At 38.6% G+C, this 12,917-nt stretch overlaps 1 protein-coding gene across 1 annotated transcript in view; it reads right to left on the reverse strand.

Moving 5' to 3' along the window:
* Positions 1 to 12,917, reverse strand: part of LOC124789833 (low-density lipoprotein receptor-related protein 2) — a 216,061-nt gene that overhangs the window by 30,257 nt on the left and 172,887 nt on the right. Inside the window, exons 46-53 of the mRNA XM_047257326.1 lie at positions 9,393 to 9,795; positions 8,886 to 9,099; positions 8,109 to 8,401; positions 7,851 to 7,977; positions 6,429 to 6,614; positions 5,567 to 5,771; positions 3,182 to 3,419; positions 2,680 to 2,934 (exon numbers count right to left, since the gene is read on the reverse strand). Coding sequence (XP_047113282.1) covers positions 2,680 to 2,934; positions 3,182 to 3,419; positions 5,567 to 5,771; positions 6,429 to 6,614; positions 7,851 to 7,977; positions 8,109 to 8,401; positions 8,886 to 9,099; positions 9,393 to 9,795 — 1,921 coding nt within the window. The remainder of the gene's footprint in view (positions 1 to 2,679; positions 2,935 to 3,181; positions 3,420 to 5,566; positions 5,772 to 6,428; positions 6,615 to 7,850; positions 7,978 to 8,108; positions 8,402 to 8,885; positions 9,100 to 9,392; positions 9,796 to 12,917) is intronic.

The following is a 12,917-nucleotide window of genomic DNA, read 5'->3' on the forward strand; positions in this document are numbered from 1 at the left end:
TTGTACTGGACAAGGGATTCATCATGTTACAGCACCGCCTTTCCATCCGCAATCGAATGGGGAGGTCGAGCGCCTTGTCCGCACTTTCAAAAGCCAAATGAAAAAATTCCTTAGTGATTTTTCCACAGATGACGCTCTGTTGCAATTTCTGAGTTCTTATCGCTTCACGCCTCTGGGTGATCGCAGCCCTGCTGAACTCTTGCATGGCCGCCAACCGCGCACCCTACTGCATCTGCTTCACCCTGTCAGGCCTTGTACTGTGTCCCCTAGTGCGGGAAAATACCCGGTGGGCGCCGACGTGTGGGCACGGGGGTATGGATCTCGCCCTAAATGGATTCCAGGGGTGGTCCAGGCTCTTCGCGGCCGCCGGCTTTGTGAAATACGTACGGACGGCGGCTTGGTTGTTCGCCATTACGACCAGATGCGCCCACGAGTGGTGGCCACGCCGGTACCACCGCCCCTTCTTTCGTCTCCACCAGTCCGCGAAGCCAGTCCTGTCGCTGCTGCCGATCTTCCGGGCATGTTGTTGCCGCCGCCGCCGCTACCGCTTCCGAGTACGCCGGAACCGGCCCCAGTCGCGACGCCGCCTTCTCCGGGACCCATCTCGCTGGAGCACACCCCCAGGTCCACGACACCTATGGATGCTGCTCCGGAGTTTTCACCCATCATCTCGTCCAGGAGGCACGTTCCACGCGCCAGCTTCCGTCCTGGACATTTTCGACCATACTCTCGTGTTTCTCCGCGGGATCTTCTCGGGACCTCCCACGAGGGCATGGATGTCTCCGCACTGTCCGTGTCTCCACGAAAGTGAGCATTTTTTTTTTCAAGGGGGGAAAAGTGTTGTGACAGTGCCACGACATTCAAAAGTGCCGCTACATTAGTACGCGAACACGGCGATAGAGGCGCTCCGCAGCTCGGCCGAGCGCGGGAGCGCCACCTGGTTATGAACGGCGCCGGCCGCATGTCACGGCCCGGCAGTCGAGTGACAGATACGGAGTTAGTAACATGTTACCCGCGAGTGTTTCTACTTTTGTATCTCCACGCACTTTATTAGTGATTAAAGGTTATAACATTTTGCTATTTGGGGAGCAAAATAATTGATGATGGTCGAAGTAGAGAGGATATAAAATGTAGACTGGCAATGGCAAGGAAAGTGTTTCTGAAGAAGAGAAATTTGTTAACATCGAGTACAGATATAAGTGTCAGTAAGTCTTTTCTGAAAGTATTTGTATGGAGTGTGGCCATGTATGGAAGTGAAACATGGACAATAAATAGTTTAGACAAGAAGAGAATAGAAGCTTTCGAAATGTGGTGCTACAGAAGAACGCTGAAGATTAGATGGGTAGATCATGTAACTAATGAGGAGGTATTGAATAGAATTGGGGAGAAGAGTAGTTTGTGGCACAACTTAGGTATTGAATAGAATTGGGGAGAAGAGTAGTTTGTGGCACAACTTAACTAGAAGAAGGGATTGGTTGGTAGGACACATTCCGAGGCATCAAGGGATCACCAATTTAGTACTGGAGGGAAGCGTGGAGGGAGATCCAAGGAGGAATACATAAGCGGATTCAGAAGGATGTAGGTTGCAGTAGTTACACAGAGATGAAGAACCTTGCACAGGATAGGGTAGCATGGAGAGCTGCATCAAATCAGTCTCTGGACTGAAAACCATAACAACAACAACTAATGGAGTACACTGAACAAAGTAGAAACATCGAGATTTTCTGCATTATTGAAGCTCTTTGTAATGAGGCTGAAGACAACATAAGACTTTACTGCCGCATATCAGAACTCCCAATATAATTCCTTTGGGTGCTATCTTGCACCAAACAAGTTTATGAAAAACTTTATTAGAGGAAAAGGATTTTTGAGTTTATGTTCCGTTTAATTTCCATGGTCACACACAAGAATGGACTACCTGGAGGGCATTCAACCAACTCTCTTTTGGCATCACAAGGAGAAAAACTAATATCCAGGGATGGAGTCTTAGTGTGAAATCGGTGTTGCATGAAAGAGGGCAAGCAGACTTCAGACTACTTTTTGCAGTATTGCTTAGCCCAGTGTTGTACACCATGGAGGACTTAGCAAAATCTACAGTCAGTGCCCTTGAAGTCATCTACTTCTGGTCTGAAGTTGTGTACTATTTTTAATGCCTATATTTTGTTCTAAGTCATGTATCCACTGTAATATGGTATTTTTTGCTACTGATATGATATATAAAAATAAATACCATTGGTCATCAACTGATACAGCAAATTAAGAGTCATACATTATACTTAGAATTAACTATTCTTTCACGGGTATCAGCATAACAACAGAATAATGTGTAACTAAGATGCATATGCAAGATAGTAACTTCTCTCCCAAAAAAGTCTGTTAAATGGAACTTCTCTCACTAAAAATATCCATGACATGGACTTGCAACACTAAACAGGTAAAAGAATTTTGGAAAAATGATATTCTCTTTCTTCAAAAGGAGCACATTGCAGTTGTAGACACTGTCAGTAGCCTACACTCTTGCTATCTTTACTCCTCCAAAAATTAAAGATCGCCACTTACAATCTGTCCACATTTTTGGGATTGTTCTCACTGTATACAACTGTGCAGTGTATCTCAAATTAAGATACTTAGCCTGAATAATTAACTACTTTATATAAATCACACAGAGGGATTACTTACGACAACCAAGCTCATCAGAATTGTCACCACAGTCATCTGCAAAATCACACAATTTTTTCTTGTCAACACAGTTCTTATTTGCACAGTGATATTCTGAATAATGGTTGCATGGCTTGATACGAGAGGCACACAATGTCATATTATTTTCATCACTTCCATCACCACAATTGTCTGCTCCATCGCACACCTGATATCTTGGAATGCATTTATGATTATCACACTGGAATCTTCTTAGGGTATCACAGTTAAAGTCATCTGCAAAACAAAGTTAAAACTTGTAGCAGTTGTCCAACAACAACAAATAGTATTTATCAAGTATTTCTATAAGGATCAATGTAATCCCCCCCCCCCCTTTTTTTACAGATAACACATGTCTTTGGTAATACATTCTCAAATCTTTCCTCTTGTCACATCCCCATTTGTCTTTCTTCATCTGAAATTTCAGTTTAATTCCTACAACCAACTAATCCAAAATATTTATACAGAAGACAAAAAAACGTACTGCACAATGCTGGACTTTCATCTGAATTATCACCACAGTCATCTGTTCCATCACAGAGGTCCCCTTGGTTCACGCACAGATGATTGGAACACTCAAATTTACTCTCAGGACAATATCTACCATTAGGATATCGTGGTGGACAATGCATTTCATCACTCATGTCCAGACAATCTCTGTCTCCATCACACTTGAAATATGCTGCAATGCAGTGGCCACTAGCACACTGGAATGTTCCATTCTGCAAATGAAAAAGAAGACCATAAATTATTTCTGGCATAATATCACAATTTTTATTGCATTTACAACCATTCATGCATCCATTGTTGATAAGGACCATTCATAACATGAAGTTATGCTGACAGAATTTCTTTGTTTTTACAGTTAAATGTTGTATTAACAGACTATAAAAGTGAAACAATGGGGAGCTTTTGAGCATATCATGACCTGATATGGACGCATATTTTTATAAATTGCTCAGTAACATTTATTCGAAGAGGAAGTTTCTGTTCCACTGCACACAAACCGATCTGATTATTTTCTACCAAGAGTGGCTGGAGATAATGGTCATGTGTGCAAGACGTGTGCTTGCTTGTGTGAATGTGTGTGTATTTTCTTTTCTGAAGAAAGCACTAGTCGAAAGCTAAATGTGTAACAGTCTTTTAGTTGTGCCTGTCTGCAACTTAATGTATCATTTTATGGTAAGTAGCAATCAATCCTATCCTTTCCATAATATTGTTGTTCTTTGATTTAGACACACAGACTGAGGGGTCAGACTGATCAAAAGAAATTTTGTGTGTGTGGAAAATGTGATGCTGGAAACTGCACATTTTTATAAAGTATTAAAAACTAAATATCTGAAACTGATTGGTAAATAAAGAAAGAGTTGAGAAAAATGTAAAATTGCGTATACTGACACATTTTGGATGTTTGCGAGTCTAAAATAATATGAAACAATGGAATCAAGCTAGTCTGTGAATAGGGGAAAAAAGTATAAATTTGTTTAAAGGTGTGCTTCTGGATGTTCTGCTAAGTTGTTGCTTACATTTTCTGCACAATATTTTGATGACCAACCCAGACATCTTCTTAGTGCGCTGCAAGTTTCGCTGTTGCATACACTTTCTGCCTGGACTCCAGCCGACTGAATTATTTTTAACCACACTTGACTTATAGCTGAACTTTAATAAAGTAATCAGTCTTGATTGCACAATACTTTATTCATGGTAACTGATTTCAATCTCTCAAATCATCATCAGACCATTAAGTGACTCCTTTAACAATCTGTGATTACGGCAAATGGAACCAATCATATACTAAAAGGTACATTCATCACTGCAGATGTGGCATGCCTTATGATTAAAACAACTGAAGCAAATTAGCTGCTACTTAACATTGCCTCAAATATAATCTTGAAATTAAGTATGATGAGATCAGTATTGTGGTACAATCACCAAATTTCTGGGATAGCACAGTTAAGGAACCTATCAAAATAAAGTCATCAGAGAACCTCAAACAGGGATGGAGGTATCAATTTATAAAACGTTTGGGGTCTGGCACTCAATTTATTAAGATCTCATCGGACACCACACTCACCAGAATTGAAAAAGGCTGAGAGAATTTGAGTTTCACAGAACATCAATGCATGCTCTGAAAAACAAAAGACCATCAAAGTGGATTGAACTACGCTATAATTAATGGTGCTCGACCAGCAATAGTTCACAGTTTGCTTGGAGCACAGGCAGCGAGTGTACGTAACAGCAAAACTCGAGCTCCTGGAGAGGAAGGCTGGATCAGTCACTGAAATATTGTGCGTAAATGGAAGCAACAACACAAAAAGACCTGGAAGCACTCCAACGATCAACAACACTGATAAAGCCTGAGAATCGTATAACTTTGTCTGTTAAATACTTACAGGTTTAATTTTTGTGGACAGTTATGACTTTTAAATTGCTGAAATATGAAACTATTACACATTATATTTCACAATATTATATGATTATACATTATATCTCACAATATTATACTAGTTAAACAAAAAATCTTAATCATTCATTTGCAAATCGTCCAATTTTCAAATAGCCTCCTAATAAGTTTCTGCATTGCTGACTAATTTTGTAATTTAGTACATCTACAAAGTAGTCTGTTCATTCTTTTCACTACTAATATTAAATTGCTTACAACATGTGATGTAAATATTACGAAGATTTTCCCTGCTTATCCACAGTTTTTCATAAAAAAGAGGTCTTAAAAGAAAAATGTACCGAACCCACAAATTACAAAATCTCAGTATGTATTATATTTCATAACTCTGAAGCATTTAAGTTTTTGGGATTGTAGAAGTCCACAATTATACTACTTTAAAGTGAAGTAACTGACAAGTAATCATACCCTGCACTGAAATCCTGCACAGTTTACTTCGTCTGAATTATCTCCACAATCATCATCATGATCACAGCGCCATCTTGTTGGAATACATTTGTTATTTGCACAACGGAACTCTGATTCTGAACATTCCCTGTATGATCCACTGCACACGGATTCATGTTCATCACTATTATCACCACAGTCATTCTCAAAATCACACAGCCACCGCCTGAAAAAAAAAAAAAAAATACACTTTTAGAATAACAGAAATTCCAGGATAGAAACCAGACTACCACTTGTCTAAAGCTGTGTGATGCAAAGACATACCCAGCAGCACAGATACTTAACCCTTGCAATACTGGGAGGGGGTTACTTTATGCCCACTTCTTGAAAATATTGTAATACATAATATTTTAAAATGCTGAAAAACATTATTTTATTATCTGTAGTGAATTGTTCTACCAAATTCCATATAAGTTTTAAATTTTTCAGTTAAACTTAACCCAAAAACTTAGGTCTGGACCTGCCCCCCTCCCCACAAGCATCGCTCACTATGCAATTTCTTTTATGGGCCAAGTTGCTAAAAACCAATTTATCTTCTTAGCTACCACATTCAATTCTGGAATATTAACATTAGTCAACAATCAATGCTTTAATGTAATTAGGCAATACAAAAAATGTGCAACTGCTGGACATGACAGAGAAAGGCATATAACAATAGAAGTCAGCCAACAGGGAAACTTTACAAAAGTATGAAAAAGCCCCGAGGAACTCACAGGCATGATATAGATTCACTTTGTATTGATTCTGTGACAGCTATTAGAATTAGGGCTCTTTCTTCTACATAACAGGTATTTTTTGTTAATGCATGAATGTCTCCTCTTACCTTGGAATGCATCTGTTGTTCATACACTGGAAATCACCTGTCTCATGGCATTTTGGACAGTTCTCTACCATTTCATCACTGTTATCTCTGCAGTCATCCTTTCCATCACAGAATAACCATTTTGGAATGCAACGATAATTTGCATGGCCGGGACAACGCTGCCACCCATTTGTACAGTTACGCTGCCTAATGGAATTAAAATAAAGTGTTTTACTCATGTTTCTTTTGTAACATTTACATAAAAAACACAGAAAATGCAGTAAGAGTTCAAGAACTAATATTTCACTCATTCACTGTGTTCTCTGTAGATCCCATCCTAAAACAGAATCTTCAGAGAAGTAGAACGAGTCAAGGTATACATTAATAAAGAAAGCTACTTCATAGAAACTCATTGCTAACATCGTATTGGCAACAAATAATCATAAAACCACAATATAATATTTGTAGTTAAACACATTGTATTTCACATGGTAAAATTATCAGAAAGCCTATACTTCAAAACAAAAACAATTCTAGTTTATATATAATGTAGGAGGAAGGACAGAGTCTACACTGTTGTACTGAAATGAGAGAGAATAAATATGAGATGTGCATACAAAGAAGAATAAGGGAGCCTTTTCTCTTTGCTGATATTTGTTCCTAATCTGTCACAAATACTCTTGTGCAAACTACAATACTCTTGTGCAATCAAACCATCTCGAGTAGGCCTACTTGTCTTGAAATATTTTACTTGCGGCAGTATATGTGCTTTTATTATTTTTACTTCCCACATTTTTCATTTTTCCTACCTTTACATTTAATTCCTATCTTTTATTGTGTTTCTTAGTTTTCCAATTCATGAAAATGGCATGTCTCAGAACAGTAACAGTCTTCTCCCTTAACACTGTTATTTAAACATACTTTTCTGAATTTCACCTGCCACCTGTACTTTTTTTCATATACATCTCCAGTCTCATTATAACCAACATATTCATCCCGAGAGAATCAGCAGCTGTATTGATATTTAAAGCAACTCTCATTTATTCTTCAGTCTTAGTTGGAGCACTTAAAAACTTCACGTATTTTATTAATTAGATCTCCTGCTCAACATAAATTTGTCTCGGTTAACATTTACATACTTTAGGATTAAAGGAGACAACATATCCAAAAAGCAGAAGCACTGAGTCATCGATAAGCACACACAAAAAAGGAAACTTCCTAGCTTTTGGAATTATCCTTTGACAAGCTAAAGCACAAAAACACTCTTTCACACATATGCCTATGCCCCTACGCATTGCCGGCTAAAGTTGTGTGCCTATTGGCAACTCAATGTTTCCTCTTTTCAGGGAGAAGTGTCCTTTAATCGTAAAGTATTTACATTCTACAAGAACTTTCCTAGGACGTTTATCTCAGTTAACATTTATCCACAAGGATTTAACTTACCTGCACATATAAGCTGGTTCATCAGAATCATCACCACAATCATTGTCAAAATCACACATCCACAATTTAGGGATACACCGGCCATTCTTGCAAGAAAATTCTGTTTCAGGATCACACTGTCGGTTTCCTAAAAACCAATTAAAATAAATTTATTTTCATCCATTAAATGAGTTGAAGCTGTTGAATGGAGGGAAAATTTAATTTACTTTGCCTGTGTAAGGAATATAAAGATGAATTATACATTTCAAGTTTACTTACGGCATATTGCAGGATCTTCATCACTGGCATCCTTACAATCTGCATCACCATCACACTTCCAGGCATTGAGAATACATCGTCCAGTGGTTTTGCATTTAAATTCAAGATCAGGACATGGTAAATCACATTTTTTCTCATCTGAATTGTCTCCACAGTCATCGACTCCATCACATATAGTGGCAGTTGCAGTACAGTTTCCGTTCTCACACTGGAATGTCCCTGCACGACACTGCCGGCCAGGGCAATCCGAAGGTTCATCTGATCCATCCCTGCAGTCTTTTTCCCCATCGCACCTGCAAGTACGTTAAAAATGGATCACACAACATATATAACCACAATTCGTCATCATTAGATAGCATTCACAAGCAGTTTTAAATATCTACAACTAATATCCTTCACTACTGGTGCAACTGAAGGATGCCTGACATATAGTAGCTCACATTTTGTTGCCACGATAAATAAAAATCTATTCATTTACTGACTTCTCTGCCTCACACTAAACAATAGACATTTGCCTATTCCAAACAGAATGTGCTTACAAGGTAGAAAGTAACTTAATACAGTATTTCTATGGTCTTTACAACTCCTACACAAATATTTTTAATTATTATAAATCAGATCCATAGAGAACCTATCCATTGTTAGATTACTTCAATGGTAACATTAACACAAGGAACTCAAAGTAAAAATTATGACTGCCACAATACATATCATGGAACTACAATTTCATTTGGTCCCAGACAGTTTGTAATATCAATGCATACTTTCAGAACTTACTTCCAGAACCATGGGATGCAACTCTCATCTGGTGCACCACAACGATGTTGTCCCACTGTACAGTTGGCAATGCAGGTCTTGTTATCCGCAGGAGAGAGGAAAAACTGATTGGGACATGCACAAGTGTAACCAACAGTACCCTCACCTTCTCCATAACCCTCTGGGGTTTGGTACTGTCCTGAGCCTGGAGCTAGCAGGCATAAATGTGAGCAACCTACACAAAAACATAATTTTTTGTTTTACAAAAGCTGGCAATGCACTGTTCTATATTTGTCAACAAAACGTTAAAGGAACTAGATTACTGTACTCAATTAGAAAAAGATAATGACATTTAAAACCACAAAAAGCATTCAAATAAAATTTATTATTGAGTTCTGTCAGCTTTTCATTTCTAGACTCATTTTGTAAGGAACCCATAGATTCATTTCATAAAGAAATGAAATACTCAGCAACTAAAATGTATGTCTCCACTGGTATACTTGAACAATTGACTTCAGTACATCTTACCTCCATTCCCATTACCACAAGGATTGTGGTATGCTAGCTGCCTCAGAGGATGGAACACATGAATATCATACGGTCTGTGCGTGGTATTGCGAATTACTTCCAAGTTATGCCCATTAAATTTATTTGCTCGACTGATGGCTTTAAGGTTCCAGTCTGTCCAGAACAGATCATCATCAAATAAAGTTATTGCAAATACATGTGGTACTTGCTGACCAGATAACACCACATGTCTGTGCCTGCCTTCCAGGTCTACAGATGCAATGTAATCAAGATGTGCATCTGCCCAATACAGACGATCGGTGAAATAATCAATGGTTAAAGCATTTGGCCAAGCAATGTCTTGATCCCACTTCAGTATTCTTGTGAAGTTAGAGCCATCCATACCAATCTTTCCAATATAAGCCTGCAAAGTTAAAAAACATTTAAGCTGCTACTTATTCTTGCTATTACACTAATAATGACATACAATACACAAGAAATGAAATGTGTGTGTGTGTGAGTGGGGGGAGGGGGTGATTTTGAGACCAGGGGATGTGGAAAGACAAGAAAGTTGCATCCTGGGTGGATTGTGGGAATATAAGATATTGCTTCATCTGCAAAATTCCAAGAAACTTATGCAGCTCAATTGTTTTTATACTCTTGTTGCAACACATCTCCTACCTTTTCCTGCTCTTTATCATCTGTCTCTGAAATCCTCCCATGTGCATGGATAGTGTCCTTATCTTCACATGTCAATTACACATGGATAGATTGCAGTCTTTATTTCACTTCATTCGATTGTGTGAACCATTTATGTGTGTACTGATGCAGTAAATGGTTCTATTTTAAGCGTTGTGATGTATGGGCATCTTAGATGGAAAGAGCATACCAGCTACATTCACGAAAAAGATAGCTCACAGCCATAGAAACTCCTACTGTCTTAAAACAAATTGACTATGGGTTTATCTACACATGTCTGTAACAACGGATTTGGTGTGTGTGTGTGTGTGTGTGTGTGTGTGTGTGTGTGTGTGGGTGGGTGGGTGTGTGGGTGGGGTGGAGGGGAGAGAGAGAGAGAGAGAGAGAGAGAGAGACTGCAATCTACATGAGTAAAATATTCAGGCAGTTAAGAGTAACCACTAATATGAGTAAATGCCAACATTGTATGTATTATTTAATTAAGTATAATTTACTAATTGTATGCTCTGTATATGTTCTTACCACTATTATGTTCGTAAAAGAGAACGTATAAAGTAACATAATGAATATACACACTCATCATTACAGTAAACAAACCAGTTGCTGCTAGAAGGCATTTCTTTAACAGGTTGCCCAGTGATAGAAAGTAACTGTATGGGGTTGTTTTTAAGTACAAGTTAAAACAGTTATTCATTGAAAAATATGTATATCCACTTAAAAGGCTTTGAACTCCACCATCAACGGCAGTATGTCCAGTTCCGTTATCTAACATGATCTATTTTTTGTGTACATTAACTACTTTTCTAATGTGATATTATTAATGTGAATGCACAAAAATTTATTGCAGGCAAATAAAGATCTTGCATGGTGAAATCTGAAGAGCTGTTCAGTTTGCACTACAAAAACAATGAAGAAGATGTTCTGGAGTCAAATGTGGAAAACTGATGTTTCTACCACATGCATATTTGTGAATATGTGTGGGATAGGATAAGTCTTACAAAAAAGTTAAACAAAAAAATAATTAAAATAAATAAGACGGTCTGTTCAAGAGTACATATGTTCTCTCAGCTGCAAAATTAAAATCTGGTGTAAGGTAACATTCAATACAGTTTTGCTACACCCCTTGCATAGTAATATGATTGGATTCTCCTTGGCATGCAGTTTGCAAAGTGGTCAAGATTTACCACTCTTACATGGCAGCCCTCATGAGGTCCTCAAGTGTGTGAGGAGGGTACCTGCAACAATGCACTGCAAGCTCCACCTGGTCCCAAGCACTCTCCATTGATATCATGTCAGGAGATGCAGTAGCCCATTCCACCATTCAGTTAATTCCTGTCACCTGGGTGAAGACATTCACGAAGTGGAAGCAACATGCTCATGCATTTTGTCTCTAAAGACAGACCCATTGCCAAAAAGTTGACAGTAGAGCTGAATAATAGGTTGGAGGCCCCTGATTGATACTGCATAGATCTCAAATTATCCTCTCTAGCAATGAAAACTTTCAGAGATCCCTATATGATACCACCCCAAAACAAGATTATATACCTCCCTTCTGGTCCTGTCTTGGTACTTGGATGGTTCCACACTCTTCTACAATGACAGCCTGATATCAGACAAACCATGAATTCATTGATGACAGAACCCTACACCACTGATCCAGATTCCAATCCAGTGATCCCTCTCTCACCTTCTTCATGTACCATGGTGCTGTGGAGCTTGCACTGTGTAGTGCCTCAAGTATTTTGGGGTAAATTCTAGAAACACTCGGCCTTCCACCGTCTCAAACATCCGATATTTTAGATACAAGTGTGGGGAATGAGATCATTTCTACTGATCCACCTGTTTCTATGTGCAGGTCAGAAGTTTGTTATTAGAAGAATGGGAGAGGGGCAAGTCACTGACGACAACAAGTGTTTGCCGCCAGCGCAACAAAAGATGTGAGGAGAACTCAACTAATAATTATGTCGTATTCTTCAATATGTTAGTGTCTGTGGTGATTGTAAAAAAGACTACTGAACCACTGAATATAGATTGCTACGCACATTCATGTATTGGCCTCGCTTGAGACCTTTAAATTATTTCATGTCTTGGCTATGAACGAAACAAGACACATGAATGCTATTTGAATATGTGTAAATGAGTCTAATGCGTAAGGAATAAGTTAGCTTGCAGAAGTTATTATCTGTGAAAGTTGAAAATATAAAGTGATTGAACTTAAAAGTATTATACGAGTACCAAAATTATTTCAAGGATAGATAAGTATTTTAATAAATAACCAGCTATAGTCTTCAGAGAAGAAGCTTGTGGGAGATCAATGTGGCTGATTACCCAGAGAAGAGGATCAGCCTACACACAACGAGCAGGTTAACTGAATTGAGAGACGTGTGTGCCTTGCAACCCAATACCTCACTGTCTCTTGTCGTCCGAAAAACGTTAGAACTGTTGTGCATAATGGACACTGAAGGTCAAATTGAATATGTAGAAATAGTTCCATACTGTTTTAGAGTCCACCCAGTCCTCCCATTTGCCTCCAAAAAGCCAGCATGCAATTCTGTTGCATTCTCCTCAGAATAATTATTAGCTATCAATGTGTTGATTGTGGTTATCAGTTAGTGTTGTTGACTGCAGGTGACATTACAAGGCAGATCTTTAATATTTTGAGTCTCACGACAGCAGGTGAATGTGAAGATGACACTGTTGTGGTGTCTGCCAGTTTGGTGGGTAACTTCCCACACTAGCAACTCTTTTTACCTCAAACTGATGCTGTAAACATGATCGAAGCTTGAAATAACCTTTCATGGCAGTCTGACAGACTTACAACTGCTCACGTACCATGTTGTCCACTTC

The sequence above is a fragment of the Schistocerca piceifrons genome, chromosome 3 (assembly GCF_021461385.2).
Source record: "Schistocerca piceifrons isolate TAMUIC-IGC-003096 chromosome 3, iqSchPice1.1, whole genome shotgun sequence".
Lineage (NCBI taxonomy): Eukaryota > Metazoa > Arthropoda > Insecta > Orthoptera > Acrididae > Schistocerca > Schistocerca piceifrons.